At 50.3% G+C, this 24,926-nt stretch overlaps 1 protein-coding gene across 1 annotated transcript; it reads left to right on the top strand.

Moving 5' to 3' along the window:
* Positions 1-1,587: 1,587 nt before the first annotated feature.
* Positions 1,588-22,888, top strand: LGI1 (leucine rich glioma inactivated 1). The gene is made up of 10 exons (XM_078593170.1): positions 1,588-1,958; positions 3,226-3,297; positions 5,894-5,962; positions 6,627-6,698; positions 7,804-7,875; positions 9,120-9,289; positions 15,782-15,946; positions 17,579-17,822; positions 19,979-20,252; positions 21,330-22,888. Exons 1-10 carry the CDS (start codon positions 1,792-1,794, stop codon positions 21,633-21,635), a joined length of 1,611 nt encoding a protein of 536 aa, XP_078449296.1. The 5' UTR covers positions 1,588-1,791; the 3' UTR covers positions 21,636-22,888.
* The last annotated feature ends 2,038 nt before the right edge of the window (positions 22,889-24,926 follow it).

Genomic DNA, 24,926 nt, shown 5'->3' with positions numbered 1-24,926 from the left:
AAGCGCATTCCAGACGGCCGCAGAAGCGCATGCGACTTCTAAGTAGCTGGATTTTTTTTGTTCCAACTCTCCGCATGGCCCCGTGGGCAGTGATGCAGACAGCTCGCCTTCACAGCCATTGCGTTGATTTGTAATGTGTGCACGTGCGTCCTTATCCACGGAAAGCTCACGTTCTTCTGGGTGTTCCTCAAACTTTCATCATCAATCGCTATATTTAAATATATTGTGTATACATTTACAGATCGTTTCCGTTCAAGTTTGTATTGCTTTTTTGCTACCAAGTGATCGGCGTAACGCTACAATTGTAGTTTGTTCCCGTTTTTTTCCTCGGGAGAAGAGACTTGATGGGCTTGCATCTGGCTCTGATTAAAGTTAATGGACTGATATCCCAGCGGGTAACCTAATGGATGGCTTATCATGGTTGGAAACCATTTATTGGCCACGACATAGGCACGCTGGGCTGCTGAACGTGAACGTGGCCTTCCATGCCAAACCTTTGACGAGATGCTACATCCAGGAAGCGGCCCCGTAGCCAGAGCCGTCTTCAATGGCCTCATGCGTTGGGCATCGCGGCCTCAGCCGCCGGTAATGCACTGCCTATTGGCTGAGAGAGAGAGAGAGAAGGAAATCTATCCTCGGCACCGCTTGACCTGTGCTAGTGGGCGGCAGGGGGGGGGGGCTACTGACTGACCTTTAACGAGAGCGGTTGATCTACTCGCCTCACGCCAGGAATCTCCCTTGAAGGCCTTCTCTTCTGAAAATGCCACCAATCTCGCCCCCTGCATTATTCATCGGTCACGGGGAAGCGGGCGGCTTCCGCAGACTCCGTCGCCGTGCGTGCTCCAACGCCTGGCGGCGTTCCCTTCGCCTGCGAGGGACGGCGCTCTAATTAGCACGGACATTAAGCGTGAGCGCATTTACCGTTAGCTGCGCAGAGGGACAATTAAGCCCCACTGGAAGCCATCACAGGATTACGGGACAATGTTCTGGAGCTGTGGAATATCAATGGGTTAAGGAATGCCTACGCCCATTGATGTCAAGGATGTATGTTTTGTGAAACAATATACGTTATCTTAAATATGTACTGAATTAAAAAAAAAAATGTTTGGCAATGTACAATCGCTTTAAATGAGCAGTTCCATGTATGAGAATTGATCTTACTCATGTTTGGAGAATTCCTAATGTGGGAATTGGCTATTGGTTGAAAGCCAGACTCAAGATGTGCATGAATTATTCATGATATGAAGGAGAGAGAGAGAGAGAGAGTGGGGGGGGATTGAGAGAGGTGGAGAGAAAGGGGAGGGAGATGAACAGATCAAAAGCCAGGCTGACCAATAATCAGATGGAGACGAGCAGAGACCAAATAAAGAAAGGAAAAATTGATCGAGCCAGGCATACAGCGAGAACACAGTTTGTGAGGGCATAGCAAGGGATATAATTATAGTGCAGGGTTTGTGTGCGTGTGAGAGAGAGAGGGAGAGAGTGCGTGCGACGGAGAGCGAGCGGCAGGGCGAGCGAGCGTGCGAGCGAGCGCGCAGGAGAGACGTGAGAAAGGAAAGGCGATAGAGAAGCATTGCCGATCTGCGGCGTCGCGTCTGACATCAGAGCGCCGCCGTGCAGATGTCTCTGGAGGCAACCGCCGCACGCTCTCCCCGTTACGACCAACCAGGTGGAATCGTCGCAACCCTGGCGCTTAATTAAGGAGCCCCCGGTGATCGATTCAGAGGTGCGAGCTCGCTGCGGTGAAGGCTGCTGCTGTCGCTGCTGCCACCGCCGCCGCAAGAAGGGAGGATGCAGCGGCCTCTGCTCGTCGCGGCGCTCCTGCTGCTGCTGGCTGTGCCGTGCGCGACAAAAAGGACGCCTGGAAAATGCTGGCCCAAGTGCTCCTGCGGGAAAGGCACCGTCATCTGCAAGTCGGCCGTCGTGCCCCGCAACCTCCCGCTCGATGCCACCTCGTTGTACGTATCCCAGCGCCGCAGTGTCTCGGGCGCGCGCACGCACCGCACCGCATGCACTGCACGCACCGCACTGCACGCATCGCATCGGCCAGCTGTGCACACACACACTCATACCGTCGCGTGTGTAACTCTATTATGTCGAGATGTTTTTCGGGGGACCTGACAAGAGTGTGGTTATTTTTGGCGTGGGCCGTGCTGCGACCGTTCGACGCGGGCGTGTTTGAAAGACGCAGAACGCACGCGGCGAATTTTATCTGGGAGGCTTTGAATTTTTTTTTTTGCGCGGTGCAAAAAATTGTGGAATCGGTATTACGTGCACGTTGAATTGCGGTGTCATCCTCGCCTTTTTTGTGGTCTATATTTAGTAGCGGGCGCGCTTTAGCCCGCTAGTTAAAGTCGCCATGGGAACGCACGCAGAGACATGCGAGCGGCTCTTTGGCGATGCGAGGCTGCGAGCCACAACGTCGGATATCAGTGGATGTGCATTTGCGTAACGTCGCATTGTGCGGTAATTGGCACCGTCTCAGGGAAAAGTGCCATCCGTGATGAATGAAAGGGATTTCGGCGAATGTTATTACGCGCTGCTGATTAATGTCATGGGTTGTTGAACAACTAACACTGCATTGCATATTTTACCAGGCCACTGATGGCCGCATCATGCTCCATGAGATCATTTTTAAAACTATTTACAAGTGCGTTTTACACGGTGATGCGTGCAATTTGGATTGATGTCGCGGCCAAATACCATCTCGAGATGCCGTATAGCAACAGTGGGAGTATTTTATTTTATTGAGATGAGACAGCCAGCCGTGTAGGCGGACCTAAACAGGGCAGGAAGTCAACAGCACAGATGGTTGCAACGTTTTCCGAAATTATTCACTGCTTAACTGAATGTAACATTCATTTTGGTTGTATGCAACACTGAACCCATTTAACGAGACTTACAATGGGATATTTGTGTACGTAAAACCCTGCAATGATTGTGGTGGGGGGGGGGGGGAGAACTCAACTCATTTTTTTAAATGATCAAGCTCTTTTGAAAACACAGCCCATTTTAATATTTTTCAAACAACCCACGTATTTAAAATCCATATATATTCCTAAATCATCCGAGTTAATTAAAAATTCTGCCTTTTGCTCTGCCAAGGGAATTTAGCCCAGGATTGCACGTTCAAGCGTTTACAATATTGAATTTTACATTGCGGCCAAAAAAATGTTCAATCATTCGTACATTTGCCCGTGTTTTTTTTCTCCTCTTTTCTCTCAGAACCTTTGACGATGCCGACTTCAGTCAGATTGCCAACGGGACATTTTCTCACTTGCCAACCCTTCACGTTCTGTGAGTTATACCAATATGTACGGTGCAGAGTTTCAAAGAGCTCCGTCTCTCAAAACTGTTTATGTTTTATTTATGTATATTGATCTATATGCAGGTCGAGTGCAAGGCTCAAATAATCAATTTGTAAGAATTTTCAAAGATGGCAGGAGAATTGCAAGGCTTATAATAATACATATTTAACTATATATTTTGAAATTTAAGTTATGACTACGTTGGTTTTTGCGGTTGCGCTTCAGAGCTCTCCGATGCACTTCCGGGGTGTGCCGGGTGCCCTTTTGCTTGATGTCCGACGTTTCGCTCCGCATGCCGGGAGCTTTCCGTTCCTGAAAAAGCTCCCAGGACGTGGAGCAAAACGTCAGACATCGTGCAGAACAGCACGCGGTAATATAATAATCATAATAATGTGTCGCTTTATATAGCGTGGTTCATGCAAATTGCATCTCAAAATCGCCGAGGAGCCGCAGGCAAAGCTGGAAGGCAGCCAGCCGGTGAGCTGGCACCAACAATTTGTCCCGAGCTCTGCAGTCCTGTATGTATTACGATGTTTTTTCTCAACCAATTAAATGACTGTTTATACGACGTGCGGGAGGAAACGGGAACACGCGGAGAAAATCCACGCGTGCGAGCGGCCAACGCTCTATCCTGGGCAGAAGGGATGGGCGGCATTAGTCCACACTTGACTCGACTGCGTTCTCCTGGTGAGCCGGGGTATGGGTACCCCCAGCGCCGACGAGAAGGGAGTTTCTCAACACGTGTTCGATCTAAATTTCGATTTAAAGCTTTCGTGACTGCAGGGATTCATCTTCTTGGTTTTTTCGCTGAAGTCACGTAGAAGGGAAATAATAAAATAATAAAAATAAAACATCATAAAATAATTCTCACGACGTTTCGGCCACAACGCAAGCAGCCGTCCTCAGGTGAAGAACAGGTTCATTCAGACGCTGTCTTTCCGACAGACATGTTCTTCACCTGAGGATGGCTGCTTGCGTTGTGGCCGAAACGTCGTGAGAATTGTGTTTTGTTATGTTTTATTTTTATTATTTTATTATTTCCCTTCTACGTGACTTTACCGAAAGAACCAAGAAGACGTGTCCGTACCACCAACCCTCGCTGCCTCCGCAGTGCTCGATCACAGGTCGTGGAACAACCGGACAACACGTAGGAGGAAAATTCTAAATACGTTACAGTTTTTAGCCGCATTGGGACCTCTCACTCGAACAACTCCACTGTATTCCTCTGCATGTAAACTAAACTAAAGTATGATCATTGTTTTTTTACCCTTCTATCTGGCAACAAAACTGACACCTTTTTTACAAGGAGTCATGTTTGCATAGACCACAATACCTGCAGTCATAATGCAAACAAAAAACATAACTTTGATAATGTGCACTGTCCTTGAAGTTGATTGGTCCACACCCGAGACAGCTTTCCTTAGAGCCTAGTCTCACATGGGTTGGACCAGATGACGCAAAAAGGTGTAAACTAAAGTATTTAAGATTTTACCAGTGAAGGCCCACTGAGATACACACCTCTTTTGCAGAAGCGACCTGGCCACAAATGATAGCTGAACCAAGGGGCTTATCGTGTGGACAATTATTGCAGCTAAATCATCTAAATAATCTAATAACGTGAGATGCCAATCCAGTTCTGAAAAGTAGAAAGGGACGAACATTTATTTTTAAAATTTCTGATTTGAAATAATAGTCAAAAATATTTTACAGCTGCTGAATGAAGGTCTCCCTCGCTGTGGCAGTCATGGGGGTCGTTTGACCATACTTCACCACACTCGTCAGTGAGGTTTGATTAAGGTGGGTAGGTAGGTGGGCAGGCAACCAGGACCGGTTCAGATATCACTCGCTATTCAAATTAGCCGTGGCCGGGAATCAAAACTGAGTCACGAGGTTCATAATGCAGTGCTCTATCCACTGCACCACTGCTCCCCACCTTCACCACATACCACAAATTCACCGCGCTGGTGAGTACGGGCTGGATAAACTGGAAGGTGTCTAAACCAGTGCACAATTGCCTACTCTTCTGGATGGCACGACGTATTATAGCCAGGGTCCACTTTGTCGCAGAAGGGGGCACTTTTCGCCACACCACTTGGCATTATAAAGGTGACAAAGGGACTGCAACCATCGGTGACTGGCTGGCTACACGCCAACTACATCCAACGCTGACGTATTCAGCTGCTGCATTAAGATTTCACCGGGTTGTTTTATCTAATGCCTGAATAATCGGTATTTTTTACGACAGTCATCTTACATTGGTGGAGTTTGGCATTTATGGACTTAATTTTCAACAATATACTTGTTTTTATTTGTATCTTCCTGGGTCCTCCGGTCAAATGTAATTGTTACAGCAAGCATTTCATTACACAGAGACACACTAATAACTCTGTGTACGTAGCTGCACTCCACCAGCAATCGATATTTTTTCGGAACGAGTCTCGAGTTAATGGTAACGCCGGAGTAATTTTACTGCTCTGCTCTGGGGATTGCACCGAGCCAACGACGCAATTGGAGTGCAGTGCATCGGTGTGGCCTTCTTTTTTTTTAAATGACGTGCGATGACGTGTGCCACGTGGCGTTTGCAGCCTTCTGGGATCGTCAAGCTTTTCCATAAGAGACGACGCATTCAAGGGCCTCATCAAACTTCACTACCTGTGAGTATGTGCGCACGTATGAATCCCGCATGCGCCTCGTTGCCATCGCCATCGTCATCACCGGCCGTGGTCAATCCACTGCTGGATGAAGGCCCTCGCAAGCCGCCGCCGCTACCTCTCACGGTCCCGCAATGTAGCAGTCCACATGCCGCCTGCACACGAGCTGATTTCGTTGCTCCATCTCTTCGTTAGACAGCCCCTGAGACTTATTCCATTCCGTCTGGCTGCCACTCCATCATTACTCGTGACCGTTGGTTATCATCCCTTCTGGTCACGTGTCCTGCTCAGGCCTACTCACTTTTCTCACCAGTTTTAACGATGGCATTAGCCTGCGTATGTTCGCTATTAATTCACGTTGTCCTCTTTCGGTGCCTAAGTGTGATTATGAACATGCATCTCCGCATGCCTCTTTGCAAGGTGGTCAGTGTTCCCCTCCCATGTTTTACATGAATTTACCACGGATTCTGAAGCATACGTCATACACAGCAGATAGTGCGCACCGAAACCATCGAATCACTGCACTTGCATTCACGTGCTTCGATTACAATCGGCTACCTGGATCCCGCACCTCCGATTATCAGCGTATGGTGCGAAAGAAGTTCAACGCGCGCTGTGCATCTCGGGTGGTTGTATCCTGTCGACTGTCTGTTTCTCCACCTTTCAGCTTCATAGAGAACAACATCATCGACGAGATTTCCAGGAACGCGTTTCGCGGATTGAAGACGCTCACCCACCTGTGAGCGAACCCACCGTACTCTAGTTGGCGCGCGGGACATTTATTAAATTATTTGCTCGTTATATTTTGTTGATTATTCGCGATATTTTAATTTGCTTCATAGCCACGGTTTCCAGCGCACGGGACAGTTCCAACAGGAAACTTAGAGCGCCCGACGATACAAGTCGTACGCTTTCTTAATCATTCGTATAATGAACACAAGAGGTGGGGGGGCAGGGGGGGTTGGGAAACTTGCTTGTAAAGAGCTGTGCATGTTGGTTGATCTGAAGCGATCAACGATGTGGGCTTCCCAGTGGCCCTGGCCTCCATGGGTGCATTTGCCATTTTCATACACTTTGAGATTAAGCCCAAACGCAAGAACGGTTGTGGCATTAAGCAGAGGCAAGGCCGGTGCTGTGTCCAGTTTGGGCACCGTTTCAACACCGCTTTCTGATTTTCCCAATCAATGCTTGGTAAGAAAATCGCAAAATGCTCACCGGGATCTCACTGGTCGAGAGATAAAGACGCCGATTGATTCCGTCGCGCCTGCTACGCGTTTTGACAGAGATTCTCCATCGCATATGCCTGACCGCAGTTCCTATGGAGAGTGAATGTCCATACGTCTCTTCCTGGAAGCTTTTAGCTTCTGGTTTTTGTCAACTTACGCAAATGGATTTTTTTTTTCGAAGCTTGCCAGAGACAATTTGCGTTCGCCTTAATATCGCCGTGTTATATAAGTTGTTAATTTATTTTAATTGTTAATGACATTTCAGTACGGGGCATAAAATGTTGCTTGGTGCAGCTGGGCGCGGGCAATTTCTATAAGATTGCATTTTGCCCGCTCTGTGTTTCATTTGCACCGCACAGCCGCAGGCACGCACAATATTATTGCACAATGTGCTGTGATGGCTGTTTACTCTCTTTTTTTTTAAACTGCCGACATAAAGTGGTCCCATAAACGCATGGCATGGGGCGGGGTGCCCTTGTTAAAAACTAATGACACTCTCGGGGTATGGGACATTCTCTCCGTTTCTGTTATTGTTGCTGTTTTATAACGCACAGCCGAGCACGCTGCGTTCACGCGACCCACATGAGTCCCCGTCGCTGGCGTGTGATGTCCGCGCAGGTCTCTGGCAAACAACAAGCTGAGATCGCTTCCACGCGATGTGTTCAAAGGGTTGGATGCCATGACGGACGTGTAAGTACATTTGCATCTTCAAGCACCGCGAACGCACGTTACCTTGGCGGTGGCACGTGGCGTTACCTTGTGCCAACCTTGCGGGGCTTAGTAGGTGGCAGTACAGCAAGTATGCTTTAATTCTAGATTTGAAGCTTTCGTGACTGCAAGGATTCATACTCTTAATTCTTTCGGTAAAGTGACGTAGGTAAAAAATTAAATTAAAATTAATAAAAGTTAATAAAAAATAAAGCAATAAATTATTATTTTATATTTTTATTAATTTTAATTTCATTTTTTACCTACGTGACTTTACCGAAAGAACTAAGAGCAAATGTGCTGTTGATCGAAACGTATGGTCTTGGGAGCATTATTCCCTAACCGTGGGCTTTCATTCGGCAGGTAGTAACTCACCCTCACAGCGGTACCAGCGATGGTGACCTTGCAGCTTTGAGATTCGATAACGAGTTATTTATTTTCTTCTCATTTCCCCCCCTCCCCCTATCTCGTTTGTATTGTTTCTCACTTATTCCGTCTAAATCGGCACAGTTCCGCCCGTTCCGTTAACCTGCCTGCGGCATTGGCATACCATCAGCGCATATTTGGCATGCAAAAATCAGTGAGCGTAAAAAAATTGTATTTCCATCGACGTAACGTGATGTGCTGGGTGTTCGCCGGTTGCTCCAGTGTCCTCCCACACACGCGACATTCAAGTAAGCGACTGGACAATGACACCAAGCATGACCCCCCCCTATCCACGCCTGTGATAACAAAAACCCCACCGCTAAACGACGGCCTCCTCCCCACGTCGCGTTGGCCACGGATGTTTTTGGATCGCTGGTCACGGTGTGGCTCAGTGAAGTCAGGGAGCGTAGACACGCTGGCGCAGAGTGCAGTGCAACAACAATGGATATTGCCGCACTGCCGTCACTGCCGACCTTCAGCAGGCTACAACACCTGTTTGTGTACACGGTGGCTCGCCCATCCAAGCGCTATCCAGGCTCCCACCTGCGTAGCTTCGGAGATCTGACGAGATTGGGCGCATCCCGGGTGGCTTGCTCGCAGCGTTCGTGCGTTGCCATCACGGTGACGTACACGCGACACCCGCACGCAAGCTTGCGACGACGACGACGAGAGATCAAGCAAAGAGGGCAGGTTCCGCGAGCCACCTATTGCAGCGTAAGCCTTAGCAGGCCGGGAACCCCCCCCCCCCCCACCTCCTTGCCTACCTTCTGAGATGCGCGCGTGGGCCGCGGTCTTTGCAGCGACCTGCGGGGAAACGCGCTGCACTGCGACTGCAAGATGAAGTGGCTCGTGTCGTGGCTGCATTCCACCAACGCGTCGGTGCACGACATCGCCTGCGCCTCGCCGCCCGAGTTCGCGGGGCGCAGCACGCGCAGCCTCAGCGCCAGCGACTTCTCCTGCATCACCACGGGTACCGGCGATCCCGGGGGCATCTCGCCGCGCGAACTCTTGGGCTAAAATGGAATTTCGTGTTTTTTTTTTTTTGGGGCCGGGGAATTTTTCCCAATGTTATTCCGCTTTGTAGCTGTTTATTAGCATCTCCCCCTGCAGAGCGCTATGTATGTGTCTACGTTGAACTTCTTTCACAGCATATGCAGCCAACCGTGCAAATCCGAGAGCAGTGCCAGCCGTCGATGTTAAGTTGAATGGCCCACGGAAACGGATATATCACATCTACCCCTGAGATCGCTTCAATTGACATCTGGTCCCCGCAGCAGAGGGCAGTACATTCCGATTAGCACGGTTGGCTACGTACGGTACGAAGGAAGTTCAACATGCATACATACATTCCCACTCGCTCAACTACTGCAATAAGCATTAATTGTAGGGCTGTCATTAGTCAGCGGAGGAAATTCCACATTTATATGGCAGGAGCCAGTTTATCCATCGGACAACCACTGGTAACTCTTCCAACAAATCTTGATTTGAAGCTTTCGTGACTGCAGGAATCCGTACTTTTTGGTTCTTTCGGTAAAGTCATGTAGGTAGAAAAATAAAATGAAACAAAAAACAATATTTCACGACGTTTCGATCGCAACACAAGCGGTCGTCCTCAGGCGGAAAAAATAATCCAGCAGTGGAACTGCTGGCTGGTTATTATTTATTTTATATTTTATTCTACCAAGAAAGTTTTGTTAATTTTGTCGGCCTTAGAGGAAACATTCGGAGGGGTGGCCCCGAGGTGAGGTTTGAAATCGCGATCTTCCGTACCCATTCCTGAATATAATTAAAATAGAAAATATAATTCAGATAAAAACACTTTTTTTCCAGCATTTACTTGCGGCCAGGCCAGAGGCTGATTGAATGCAATGAAAACCCTCTTAACTGTGTTCCTACCCCCCTCGCCCCCCCGAGTCAACCCACATGAACTCCAGTTATCCACCTGGCGGTTCAAGAGCGGCCAATATCTACCATTGCCGTCTGTTTAACATTTCTCACGTGACTCTTTAACTATTTAAATCCCTCCATGTTCTTGCCACACTCAATCGTGCTTCTCTCATCTCTGACTACTCTGTCCCATGTCGTCCTCTACGCTTACAGTCTCTCTCGATCTGTGCCTCCCTCGGCCTGCGCCCAGTCGCGCTGTCTTTCCATTTCCCTTCTCGCGTCCCCTTCACTTGGAACAAACTCTCACCGCACGAAGAGCAATCGTCTTCACTGACCTGATTCCGTTGCTCCCTTAAAACAAACACCCCATCTCTACTCCCTGGCCCATCCTGCTACTGCTACTCCATGGCCCTGCCCCCCAGCTACGAATAGGCCTACCGCAACCCCTATCACTACCCCTGTCACTACCCCAACCCCTATCACTACCCCTGTCACTACCCCAACCCCTATCACTACCCCTGTCACTACCCCAACCCCTATCACTACCCCTGTCACTACCCCAACCCCTATCACTACCCCTATCACTATCCCTATCACTACCCCTATCACCACCCCAACCCTATCACTACCCCAACCCCTATCACTACCCCAACCCCTATCACTACCCCAACCCCTATCACTACCCCTATCACTATCCCTATCACTACCCCTATCACCACGCCTATCACTACCCCTGTCATTACCCCAACCCCTATCACTACCCCGTCATTATCCCTATCACTACCCCTGTCACTACTCCTATCACCACCCCAACCCTATCACTACCCCAACCCCTATCACTACCCCAACCCCTATCACTACCCCAACCCCTATCACGATCCCAACCCCTATCACGACCCCAACCCCTATCACTACCCAACCCCTATCATTACCCCCACCCCTATCACTAACCCAACCCCTATCACTATCCCAACCCCTATCACTACCCCAACCCCTATCACTACCCCTATCACTACCACGACCCCAACCCCTATCACTACCCCAACCCCTATCACTACCCCAACCCCTATCACTACCCCTATCACTACCACTACCCCAACCCCTATCACTACCCCAACCCCTATCACTACCCCTATCACTACCCCAACCCCTATCACTACCCCAACCCCTATCACTACCCCTACCACGACCCCAACCCCTGTCACTACCCCTACCACGACCCCAACCCCTATCACTACTCCTATCACTACCACGACCCCAACCCCTATCACTACCCCAACCCCTATCACTACCCCAACCCCTATCACTACCCCAACCCCTGTCACTACCCCAACCCCTGTCACTACCCCAACCCCTGTCACTACCCCTACCACGACCCCAACCCCTATCACTACCACGACCCCAACCCCTATCACTACCCCAACCCCTATCACGATCCCAACCCCTATCACGACCCCAACCCCTATCACTACCCCCACCCCTATCACTACCCCAACCCCTATCACTATCCCAACCCCAACCCCTATCACTACCCCTATCACTACCCCAACCCCTATCACTACTCCAACCTCTATCACTACCCCTACCACGACCCCAACCCCTATCACTACCCCTATCACTACCACGACCCCAACCCCTATCACTACCACGACCCCAACCCCTATCACTACTCCTATCACTACCCCAACCCCTATCACTACCACGACCCCAACCCCTATCACTACCCCAACCCCTATCACTACCCCTATCACTACCACGACCCCAACCCCTATCACTACTCCTATCACTACCACGACCCCTATCACTACCACGACCCCAACCCCTATCACTACCCCAACCCCTATCACTACCCCAACCCCTATCACTACCCCAACCCCTATCACTACCCCAACCCCTGTCACTACCCCAACTCCTATCACTACCCCAACCCCTATCACTACCCCAACCCCTATCACTACCCCAACCCCTATCACTACCCCAACCCCTATCACGATCCCTACCCCTATCACGACCCCAACCCCTATCACTACCCCCACCCCTATCACTACCCCAACCCCTATCACTATCCCAACCCCAACCCCTATCACTACCCCTATCACTAACCCAACCCCTATCACTACCCCAACCTCTATCACTACCCCTACCACGACCCCAACCCCTATCACTACCCCTATCACTACCACGACCCCAACCCCTATCACTACCACGACCCCAACCCCTATCACTACCCCAACCCCTATCACTACCCCTATCACTACCACGATCCCAACTCCTATCACTACTCCTATCACTACCACGACCCCTATCACTACCACGACCCCAACCCCTATCACTACCCCAACCCCTATCACTACCCCAACCCCTATCACTACCCCAACCCCTATCACTACCCCAACCCCTATCACTACCCCAACCCCTATCACTACCCCAACCCCTATCACTACCCCAACCCCTATCACTACCCCAACCCCTATCACTACCCCTACCACGACCCCAACCCCTGTCACTACCCCTACCACGACCCCAACCCCTATCACTACTCCTATCACTACCACGACCCCAACCCCTATCACTACCCCAACCCCTATCACTACCCCAACCCCTATCACTACCCCAACCCCTGTCACTACCCCAACCCCTGTCACTACCCCAACCCCTGTCACTACCCCAACCCCTATCACTACCCCAACCCCTGTCACTACCCCAACCCCTATCACTACCCCAACCCCTATCACTACCCCAACCCCTATCACTACCCCAACCCCTATCACTACCCCAACCCCTGTCACTACCCCAACCCCTGTCACTACCCCTACCACGACCCCAACCCCTATCACTACCACGACCCCAACCCCTATCACTACCCCAACCCCTGTCACTACCCCAACCCCTGTCACTACCCCAACCCCTATCACTACCACGACCCCAACCCCTATCACTACCCCAACCCCTACCACGACCCCAACCCCTATCACTACCACGACCCCAACCCCTATCACTACCCCTATCACTACCACGACCCCAACCCCTGTCACTACCCCAACCCCTATCACTACCCCTACCACGACCCCAACCCCTATCACTACCACGACCCCAACCCCTATCACTACCCCAACCCCTACCACGACCCCAACCCCTATCACTACCACGACCCCAACCCCTATCACTACCCCTATCACTACCACGACCCCAACCCCTGTCACTACCCCAACCCCTATCACTACCCCTACCACGACCCCAACCCCAATCACTACCACGACCCCTATCACTACTCCTATCACTACCCCAACCCCTATCACTACCCCTACCACGACCCCAACCCCTATCACTACCACGACCCCAACCCCTATCACTACTCCTATCACTACCACGACCCCTATCACTACCCCTACCACGACCCCAACCCCTATCACTACCCCTATCACTACCCCAACCCCTATCACTACCCCTACCACGACCCCAACCCCTATCACTACCACGACCCCAACCCCTGTCACTACCCCTACTACTACTACTGCTCCCTGCCGCAGCCCCCAGCTACGACCAGATCTACCCCAACCCCCAACCCCTCTCCATCACCTCTACCCCCTGCTCTCTCAACCGTGACACCACCACTTGCAATAATGACCCCACTCTCTGTCTCAGCCACATTAATCATTTTTACAATTGCCGTGAAGTACCTTGGATTAAGGTGCTATATAAATGTAGATAAGATAAGAGGAAAACCTCTTGTTATATTGCTTTTGCTGTGACTGTTGAGAACCAATCATGATGATGGTGATGATCAGCTTGTCGCGATTTGCTGCTGTTACTGATGACGATGGTGATGCCCATCTCAATGCTGCTGTCGTGGCTGCAGCTTGATTAATTGGTCACCGCAGCCATTCATTTCATCGCGTTATCCACCTTAAAAAAAAAAACATGGATGAGACCAGTTACTGAAAGAGGCAGTAAATTGTCCTTACGATCCACATTCATCCATGCTTTATGGCCCGGATTAAAAGGAGCGATTTGCTTGGATTAACACAGGAATAGGGTCCGCAAACTAGCAACCCCCATATCACCTCAGATGAAAAAATAAATCAGGCTTTCCCTACGGTTTATTATAAGAGCATGCATTATGGTATTTAATTCCAGAGCTGTTCCCTGTCATGTGAAAGTCGTCTCTTGTGTACGTGGAGGGAATCGTCGATGATTAACCCCGCTCAGCCTGCTCTGGGTGCCTGTGGTACAGCCCAGCGGTAAAAATCCAATTGGGCGGAAAAAAAAACCCAATAAAAATGTATTAAAAAAGTACGCGGCACGGATCCCTCGACGTAAATCCACGGCGCGGCATGTTGCGCACTGCGGCACAGACTTAACCAAAACGCGTCTCCTCCTCCTCCTCCTCGCGCGTTGGTGAATTTGCCATCGCGCGCCCTCTCCACGTAAGGCCCTCCGGTCGTGCCCGCCCCGAGTGATACCAACCGTGTCGGAGCGACGCCGTTGTGTTTTACGCACTCGCTGGTACGTGACGAGGGCCTGGCACCGTCTCACGTGGCCAAGCCTCGAGGTGGCGCGGGGCAGCGCCCACAGGTCAAGGCACTCAGCCGGCACCGCCCGAGATGCCGGATACTAAATCGGGGTGTTCGAACGGCCCGCGATTAAACCGGGATGAGTGCGGCACGAGCCGGTTTGTCTGTACCAGGGTCATCGAATGCCTGCACGGAACAAAACAAATTAAACATTGAAGTTTTTTTTTTTCACTGAGCTTGCCTTCACCCAGCTCGAAGAATTATCGCTTTGACTGTCATGCGACGAACATTACTCTCATAATATGCAATGTGGGTGGGACAGCGAGTCCCTTAAATCAGTTTGATTGATATGCACTGAACACGCTTTTCAGGGGGGCATATCCTGTATTAGTTGTGCTCCTCGTATGGACATAGAGGACGTTTTAAAGTGACCTCGAGTGGTGTTATTTGCTGGGACTTTTTCCTAAACAGTGTGACATACTGCTAGATGCAACAGGTTAACTCGGGCTTAAATGAGTACCTGGTGTGTTAACATCACCACTGAGGAGACAAAGTAGGCCGGGCGTGGTGATGGCCACACTCACCCACTCGTGTGCCATGCCGGTCTCAATAGGTGCTCGCCAACAGCACTTTCCCCAATGGCCTTTGTAGGCTGTACAGGGGATATTTGTCATTGTTGTGTGATATTGTGTGCGGGGTTTTGCCCATACCTTACCCCTCGTGGCCGATGCCAGCCTTAATGTATGCACGTTGAACTTCTTTCGCACCGTACGTAGCCAACCGTGCTCATCGCAGGTGCGGGAATAGGACAACAAACTAAACACAAAAATCAGTTCTAAAGAAATTAGTTTTCTGTCTAGATTTAAAAGTGCACAGCTCCAGTGTGTTCCTAAGATCGGAAGGAAGAGCGTTCCAGACGGTCGCAGAAGCGCGCGATGCAGTAACCGTCTTTGTTCGATGGCTGTTCGTTGACAGCTGCTCGCTGACACACTTGCCCCTGCTGAGGCTACACGGGGGGGTTGGTGGGCGGTCCGTGCCGTTTGTGCGTTTTGTGCGTGCAGAGTTCGTGCTGTGGCAGACCTTGCCCATGCAGTCCATGTCTGTGGAGACGTTCCCGTACAAGGGCGAGGTGAACGTGGTCGTGGCTCAGCCCCTGGTGGGGAACTGCACCGTGCTGGAGTGGGACCACGTTGAGAGGGTGTTCCGAGTCTTCGATAACATCACCGGTACTACGGCTTTGCTCGCTTGGTGCCCGTCACTTTTATTATAATGATTATGATGATGATACTTAACTTGTAACACGCCGCTGCACGATAGTCACTCACTCTCGTAGGGACAGAAAGACTCAGAGGCGGTGATGAGCCGGCAACCAACAATTGCCCAAGCTCTGCGGACCTCTATATATTAAGATGTTATCGGCCAATTAATGAGTGTTTACATGTGGGAGGAAACCAAAGTACCCAGATAAACCACGAGTGCGATACGGGACAACACTCTATCCCAGTGTGCTTCACTAATTTTCAGAGAGGGGGCCACTTTCACATTTGTGTATTGTTGGGGGCCGCACGTCAGGGGCTGCACTCAAGGCCACCAGGGGTCACCAGTGGCCCCGCGGGCCTTGCAATGAAGAACACCGCTTTATCCTCTACAACAGGGGTCCCCAAACCCCGGGCCGCAGACCGGTACCGGCCCGTAGCCTGTTAGGAACCGGGCCGCACAGCAGCAGGAGGTTAGAGCGGTGAGACCGCGCGTGGCCCGTCCCAATTATTTTATTATTCACCACTTCCATCCGCGCCTCTTCCCCGCACTGCGCACTTGTTTCAGTTACAGTGTTGGTAAGCCCACAAGCTCTAACCCCTAGCCACAATGAGTAAAAAACAAACGTCGCTGGAGAGCTTCTTTGAAAAGTGGAAAAGACCCAATGATGACCCCCCTCTACCCCGGTCCGTGAAATAATTGTCTTCCACGAAAACCGGTTCCTGGTGCCAAAAGGTTGGGGACCGCTGCTGCGTCTACAAGAGCGAACAGGTGCACTGCCTCCTCCTGGCGAGCCAGGGTACGGCACCTTCTCGACTCCCACGGGAAGGGAGCTGCACAACCACATTTGTGTGATTGACCAACCCTCTGTGTCTCCACCGTGCTAGATTACAGGCCGCGTGCAGAGCCACGACCACATGGCACGCGTTCAGGAATTCAAAACCGTCATTCATGTGTCAATCCACTGCTGGATGAAGGCCTGCCCACGCCGTGTCGGTTATAAGGGTATTGTTTGAGCATACTTCAGCACGCTGGTCAGTGCGCGTTGGTGAGGGTGGGGAGCAGAGACATTGATAGGGACAGCACAGGCGGTCCTCGGACCTACGTCCGGTTACGCTCCTAGAAAAGGTGACGTATGTCGAAACGACGTAAGTCGAGACCGATTTTCCCAGAGAAACGATGATGCAATAGGGGGATACGTTCCTGACCGAGGGTCAGATATGCAACTTTTTACAGCTATGAGTACAAATAGCATATTTTATCAACTACCTATCATATTTAAAGTTTGATTCGAAAGTTCTTACTTACGACGGCGTGGCAGCCAAGGAAGCGAACGCATCCTGGAGGGCGTCGACTGCGGAGATGGAGCGATGAAATCGGTGCACGTGCTGGGTGGATCGTTACGCTGCTCGCAGGATCGCACGAGATGACGACGGCTTGAGCCGGCCTTCATCCGCCGCTGAATCATCCATGGGCGACGACGATATTAATAACGACGGCGATATTAATAACGACGACGATGTTAATAACGACGGCGATGTGGTCCAACGTGAATCTTTCACCGAACGCGGGGCGCCATCATTTCTCTCCCCCCTCTGCAGGACAGTCGATCATCAGCTGCAAACCGATCGTGATCGAGGGGCAGATCTTCGTGATCGTGGCACAGCTGTTCGGAGGCTCGCACATCTACAAGCGGGACGAGCACTCCCACCAGTTCCTCAAGATCCAGGACATCGACACCAACAAGATCCGCAAGCCCAACGACGTCGAGACGTTCGACATCAAGGGGGAGCATTTCGCTGTCATCGCGGAGAGCTCCAAAGCGGGAGTGACCACCCTGTACAGGTGCCGCGCATCGCCGTGCCTACGTTTCCCGAACTCCCAAACACTTCTAGATTTGAAGCTTTCGTGACTGCAAGGATTCATATTCTTAGGTTTTTTCGGTAAAGTCACGTAGGTAAAAAATAAAAATTAATAAAAGTAAAGTAAAATAAAAATTTAATAAAAATCACGACGTTTCGGAGGCATCACAAGCTTCCGTCTTCAGGTGGAACCGTCACAGCACGCTTGCTGTATCAAGTAAATGAGAGATTCCAAGAGATCCAACCCCATATATATACTGGTTGAGGGGGGGGGGATGGGCCACGACAGGCCCCCTTTTAAAATCCTTTATATTAAGTTCACTTGCTTGCTTGCTTAGGACCGTGCAAATCTTTCGGTCGTTTTTTAACCCACTTCCCGTGATCCAATCGAGCTGACATTTTGCACACAGACTCGTTGTGCGTGACAATTTATTTTCGTGAAAAATTTTTTCCAAAATTTTCCACTTTTTAGGATTTTTTTTTTCATATTTCATTTAAAATACCAATGTGATAAAAATGAAACTCTTACTCAAGAAAAACAGAAATGAATAATAAAATAAAACCGATGCCACGCATATAAAGGATTTATAGTGAAAAACCTTGTTTTTACGGGCTAATTCTTTTATTATTATGGTAAGGTTGGTGCGGCTTGAGACTACGGCTAGTCTACAGCCAGTCTACATAACAAAGGCTCAGTCCTTTGTTATGTAGACTAACCGTAGTTTCAGCCGCACCAGCCTTACCATAATAATAAAAAGGGGGCCTGTCCTGGCTCACCACCCCCCCTCAACCAGTATATATACGGGGTAGTATCTCTTGGAATCTCTCATTTACTTGATACAGCAAGCGTGCTGTGACGGTTCCACCTCCAAACATTATACAGTCAGCTGTCGATGGTCCAGGGTGATGGGGGCAAGGCGGGGGGGGGGGGCAGGCAGTAATGGGTGACCCGGATTATAAGGAAACGTGGATGCGTGGATGATGCAAGTCATGTCTAAAATAGGCTATGAGACGTATTTATCGCTTGTATGTGTGTGTATATATGTAGAACTTCTTTTGCACCGTACGTAACCAACCGTGCTAATCGGAGGTGCGGGGGGGGCAGGACAACGAACTGAACGCAAAAAAGCAGCTCTAGAGAAATTAGTTTTCAATTGAGATTTAAAGTCTATAGCTCCAGTGGCTTCCTAATAACGCGCGTCGAATAGCGGGTTTGGCGGGGTGAAGACGTAGAATGTGTCGCGTTCAGCGGGTTATTATTTATTTATTAACGCCATCGGTCGCCGAGCCACGAGGGAGGAGAGGCTGGAAATAGAAGCCGGCGCGTGCGTGTAAAGAGCGCGAACGAGCGTAGACTACCGTCATCGCTCCCGTCATTCATTTTTGTTCCCGAAATCAAGGTCAATCCAACACCCACACGATCCCCGTACAGGTAATCTCCGTGCTGTGTTTTCACGATGCTTTGAAGGGGGCGTGCACGGTAAAGTCTCATCTGAGTAAAATTTTCCTAAACTGAATTTCTTTTATTTTACCATGTAAGGCCCACTGACCTGGCTACAAATAATATCTCAACAAAGTGGTTTATCACGTGGAAATATATAGCAGCAGCCAAACGTTATAAACGCGTGACGTTGATTCATAATGTGGAGGGAAAAACCGGAGAACCCCGACAAAAATCAACGTGAACACGGGGAGAGAGAGAACACGCAAACTCCAAATATACCGACATCAGGGTCGGGATCGAACCCACGACCTCCTGTATACCAGTCGAGGTAGTTAACATCTCGCCGCCCCGCGACGCCCCTGGCCAACCAATACGAATATTATTCTTAGGTTTTTTCGGTAAAGTCACGTAGGTAAAAAATTTTAATGAATAAAAGTTAAATAAAAATAAAATAAAAAATCACGACGTTTCGGAGGCAACACAAGCTTCCGTCTTGTGTGGCCTCCGAAACGTTGTGATTTTTTATTTTATTTTAATTTTACTTTTATTAATTTTAATTTTTTACCTACGTGACTTTACCGAAAAAACCTAAGAATGTGAATCCTTGCAGTCACGAAAGCTTCAAATCTAGAAATAAGAATATTCTCACGGCGTTGCCCACAATGCCCCCCCCCCCCCCCCCGCTCTCCCCGCAGGTGGAACGGCAACGGATTCTACTCGCTGCAGTCCTTGCACCACTGGTACCGGGACACGGACGCCGAGTTTGTGGAGATCGCCGGCAAGCCGATGCTCATCTTGGCCAGCAGCTCCCAGGTGCCCGTCATCTACCAGTGGGACTTTGCGGCCAAGCAGTTCCTCCAGAACCCGCGCTCCGACATCCCCGAGACGGAGGACGTGATCGGAGTGAAGAGCTTCAACATGGGCGACGATCTCTACGTCTGCCTGACGCGCTTCATCGGTGACTCCAAGGTAGCGGAAACGTTGACGGTTACTCGTGTATGTACGTCTGAGCTTCTTTCGCACCGTACGTAGTCAGCCGGGCTCATCGGAGGTGCGCGGGAAAGGACAACAAACTCAATGCAACAAGAAGCGGTTCTAAAGAAATGAGTTTTCAATCGAGATTTAAAAGGGCACACCTCCAGTGGCTTCCTAATATCAGTAGGAAGAGCATTCCGAACGGCCTCAGAAGCGCACCTGAGCGCGCGGCAGTAAGGTGATCGTTTTTGTTCGATGGCTAGCCAAAAGCCGCTGCTGTGAGGATGACCGGAGTTTGCGCGATGGTGGTTTGTGCCCCTTGACGAGATCAGCGAGGTGTTGTGGCTCGTTTGTCGTGAGCGTTGTGTGTGTAAAGAAAGTGACCTCATAACGTGGGGCGCCGCGTGAGGCCCCCCGACCGTGATCGCGTGAACCGGGTGGCAAAATAAAACCTGTCACGTCGTGGTCATCGTTGCTGGTTTAATAACTTTTTTACATTTCCCTGGGTGAAATATTTCTGGAATAGGGGAAAAAATGTTTTTTACTGGTGAGGTGGCTCCAAGCGATGGGGGTGGGCGGGGGGTGGAGAGCGAAACGTCAGACGTCGTGCCAAACAACGGGCGGTTCGGTCGACCCAGCGAACGCTGCCGGAGAGCGCATCGTCACGTTGCGAAATTGAACGTATCGCGTCGTATCATCACCTTTTGTGATAAATTGCGGCAAACCTACTGCAAGGTCACGATGATGGGAGGGCTTTTGCTTGTGGGAAACCACTATCGCGACAATCGGCATATCTTGAATAAATCAATATCATGTCGTGAAAATAAATATCACGGTGACCCTGCTTTGGTGGCGGGCTTCCGCTCGTGGCAAGCTGCGATCGCGACAATCGGTATATCGTGAAAAATTAATATCACGATGACCCTGTTCCAAGGTGCTGAATTGTGGGGGGGGGGGGGGGAGAGCTTCCACTCGTGGTAAACCGCTCTCGCGACAACCGGCGTATCTTGAAAAATCAACACGTGACGTGGCCACGATCGACCTGACGGCGCCGCTGCCCCCCCCCCCCAGGTGATGAAGTGGGACGGCCTCCGCTTCACGGAGGTGCAGGCGTTGCCGTCGCGCGGCTCGATGGTGCTACAGCCGCTGAGCGTGGGCCCGCGGCAGTACGCGGTGCTGGGCAGCGACTTCGCCTTCTCGCAGGTCTACCTGTGGGACGCCGAGGCGGGCGCCTTTGCCAAGCTGCAGCCGCTCAACGTGCAGGCGCCGCGAGCCTTCACCATCGTCTCCATGGACAAGGGCGTCTTCCTCTTCGCCTCCAGCTTCACGGACAGCACCAAGATCTTCCAGCATCGCGTCATCGACCTCAGCCTGTAGTAGGGGCGGGCGGGCTGGCGGGCGAGTCGATGGCGGTGGCATGAATGGGCGCAGACGCTGTGGCTGTCGTGGGTTTAGGGACCCCTCCAGAAATGTGTAGTTAGGCGGTTTGTGGTCATGGCCAAGCGAGAAACCCACGCGATATTTCACACATACGGTCAACACAACAGCAACAGCCGCCATTCGTAAAACTAAGTGGCGGTGACGTTACCACGGCGCTTGTGCTCGGCCAGGTGCACCCCGAGGCCACGTGAAGTGTCGAAGGCAACACGCACACACACACACACAGTCAGCACGATCAGTCAGCACACACAGTCAGCACACTCGGTCAGCACACACACACAGTCAGCACACACACACACAGTCAGCACACACACAGTCAGCACGCTCGGTCAGCACACACACACAGTCAGCACACACACACAGTCAGCACGCTCGGTCAGCACACACACACAGTCAGCACACACACACTCGGTCAGCACACTCGGTCAGCACACACACACAGTCAGCACACACACTCGGTCAGCACACACACACACAGTCAGCACACTCGGTCAGCACACACACACAGTCAGCACACTCGGTCAGCACACACACACACTCATGCGAGTCGTAGACCCCCAACTCCCAACGTGTGGCTGCGTCCCTCCCTGGCTCTGCGACGTCGCAGCAGGGTGATTGTGGATGTCGGATTGAGGCGTTTTGCAGTTGTATGTATTAACAACGCTCTCCAGCTCAGGTTGACAGTGTTCATGCATTAGCTTCGTCCATCTGTTTTGTCCGTAACGGGGAGACACGGTAACGCTCGTGTCCAATTTGAACCGATCTGCAGTTTAACGCCGTGTTGCCATGGCAAACCGGCCAAAAGTTGAATAACAAAAAAAATAACTTGGTTGCACAAAATTGGTGGAGACAAACCAGAGCAAACAGGACCATTTGCAAAATATGTAAACAAATCTTTGCCCTGACGGCCACCGTCAGCTTCCACGCGGCTTGCGATAAACTGCGTCCGAATACGTGCGTCAGTTGGAAAGCGTTACGGAATCCACACGTAAGCGTGAATTTTTCTAGCGTTTTTTGACGAGCGACCGTCAGTCTCTGAGCGCCGTAGGAATAACACCGCTCCCTCCCTCCAGGCCGGGTGGCTGTTCGCTTTAGGCGCTACGGGAGTCAGCGCTGTTGGTTCTACCCCTCGACTGACACCCCGATTCTAGATTTGAAGCTTTCGTGACTGCAAGGATTCATACTCGTAGTTCTTTCGGTAAAGTCACGTAGGTAAAAAATGAAATTAAAATTTATAAGAATAAAATAAAAATCACGACGTTTCGGAGGCAACACAAGTCTCCGTCATCAGGTGGGACCGTCACAGCCAGATTTGCTGCATCATGATGACGGAGACTTGTGTTGCCTCCGAAACGTCGTGATTTCTATTTTATTTCTATTAATTTAAATTTCATTTTTTACCTACGTGACTTTACCGAAAGAACTAAGAGTATGACACCCTGATGTTTACGCGTCACGAGCGAAAACTGTGAAACGACCTCGCGATGAAAAGGCCCAAGCGAGTAATTCACACATCGTTGGGGAGGAGCGGAGGTGCCCTGGTTAGCACATTGCATAACAAGTCACGGGAACCCGAGTTCGATTCCCGGCCACGGCTGACATCAGTGGCGAGTCCTGGGTGACCTCCGACCCCCCCTGCCACCTAACCCCCCCCCCCCCCCGTTCCCTCCGCTTGACCACCGACCTGGTTTGAGCAACATGGTGAAGTATGGTCAAACAGCCCCAATGACCAATACATTGTGTGTGTGGGGAGGCCTTCATCCATCAGTGGACTGATATAAAAATGTCATAATTAATTGGAGTCTTCTCTGCGGTCGTTATTGTTAAATGTGGGCCTATGAATATTCATGCCTCATTAAATCAGTTGCGGGTTTGATAGGGATATTGCGTTGATATAAATTGATTTGTGGGTATAAAGTCTGCATGCCAATTATGCCATTTCACAAAAAAAAAATCACGTAGCATGTTTCATAAGAAATATATTATTTTATACCGGCATTACAACAAGCTAATAGTGGCTTGTGTATAATACTATAATCGCCTAATCTACTCTAAGCAAAATCTACTTATCGATTTTAAGAAAAATTGCAACGGCAGCACCACAATATATAACATGTACTGTACACAATGATTGTTCGTTAATTAATAACAGTGAAAGACAACGATCGGGATTTGGGATATTGTAAAGTAAGAATGCACGCTCAGGCCTTCTGTTGATATAATTGGTGACATTCCCATTGTTGTGTGCATGCGGTCGGACGGATGACGCTCAGCCGACTTTTGACATAACGCATAATCAGTTGTAGTTATCGCGGATTTAGTGCTATGCTCTTTCTCTCTCAATATACAGGGGCGTGTGTGCTAATAATGCATCTCATCTGGGCGTTCAGAGGCGTCTCCACTTGAATCCGGTGGTTGAGATGCTGTGGATGCAAGATTCCCTGAAACGTCTAGGATGTCTTGGTAGCAAAGGCATGGCGACATAGCAAGTTTTGCAGTGTCACACTCTGTCGGCAGAGAACACAGGGGCATAATATAGGTTTTTTTGGGGTAGGTCGCGTAAATGTGTCGTTACACCCGCCACCAATTAGTAAGGTTTGTCACATAAACAGAACGTGCCTGGCTGCCGCCTGATGATGCCGGCTGTAATTACTGGCGAAACGTCGTACTCAGATCAGAAATGTTGTGTGTTTGCTGTCCAACTCACCGGTGTGCTGTACTAGTAACGAATTGGCACGTTCTGTTTACGTGACAAACCTTACTTAATTGGCTGTGTCGGATGGAGGCGGGTTTAAAGACACATTTATATATATGCCATATAACCCAACAAAACCCTCTATTATGGATGATATTTGTCGCAAAAGCCTTCTGCGTGCTAAACACGGGAGCAGGATGAACGCTGGAGGTGCGTGCCTCACTCTTTTCACTCTCTCACTCGAGTGTAGGTCAGAGGTCGCAACCGGGTACCCGATACCCGTACCCTACCCGATACCCGGCTACCCGTACCCGGCCGGGTACGGGTACCCGTTTGCGACCCTGGTGCAGCCGGGTACGGGTAGACCGTGAGTCACTGGTGAGTAACTGTTTGTCACTCATTTCCCAACGTCTTGTCTCTTCTCACAATTCAAGTTCCTAGAATCAACCCACCCGCGCCTGCAACATGGCTTCATCCCAGAGGTCGCAATCGGGTACCCGATACCCGTACCCTACCCGTACCCGGCCGGGTAC

This window comes from Lampetra planeri, chromosome 4 (assembly GCF_965212315.1).
Source record: "Lampetra planeri chromosome 4, kcLamPlan1.2.h2, whole genome shotgun sequence".
In the NCBI taxonomy this organism is placed as follows: domain Eukaryota; kingdom Metazoa; phylum Chordata; class Hyperoartia; order Petromyzontiformes; family Petromyzontidae; genus Lampetra; species Lampetra planeri.
The sequence above is the reverse complement of the archived record's forward strand: the minus strand, read 5'-3'. Positions and strand labels throughout refer to the sequence as shown.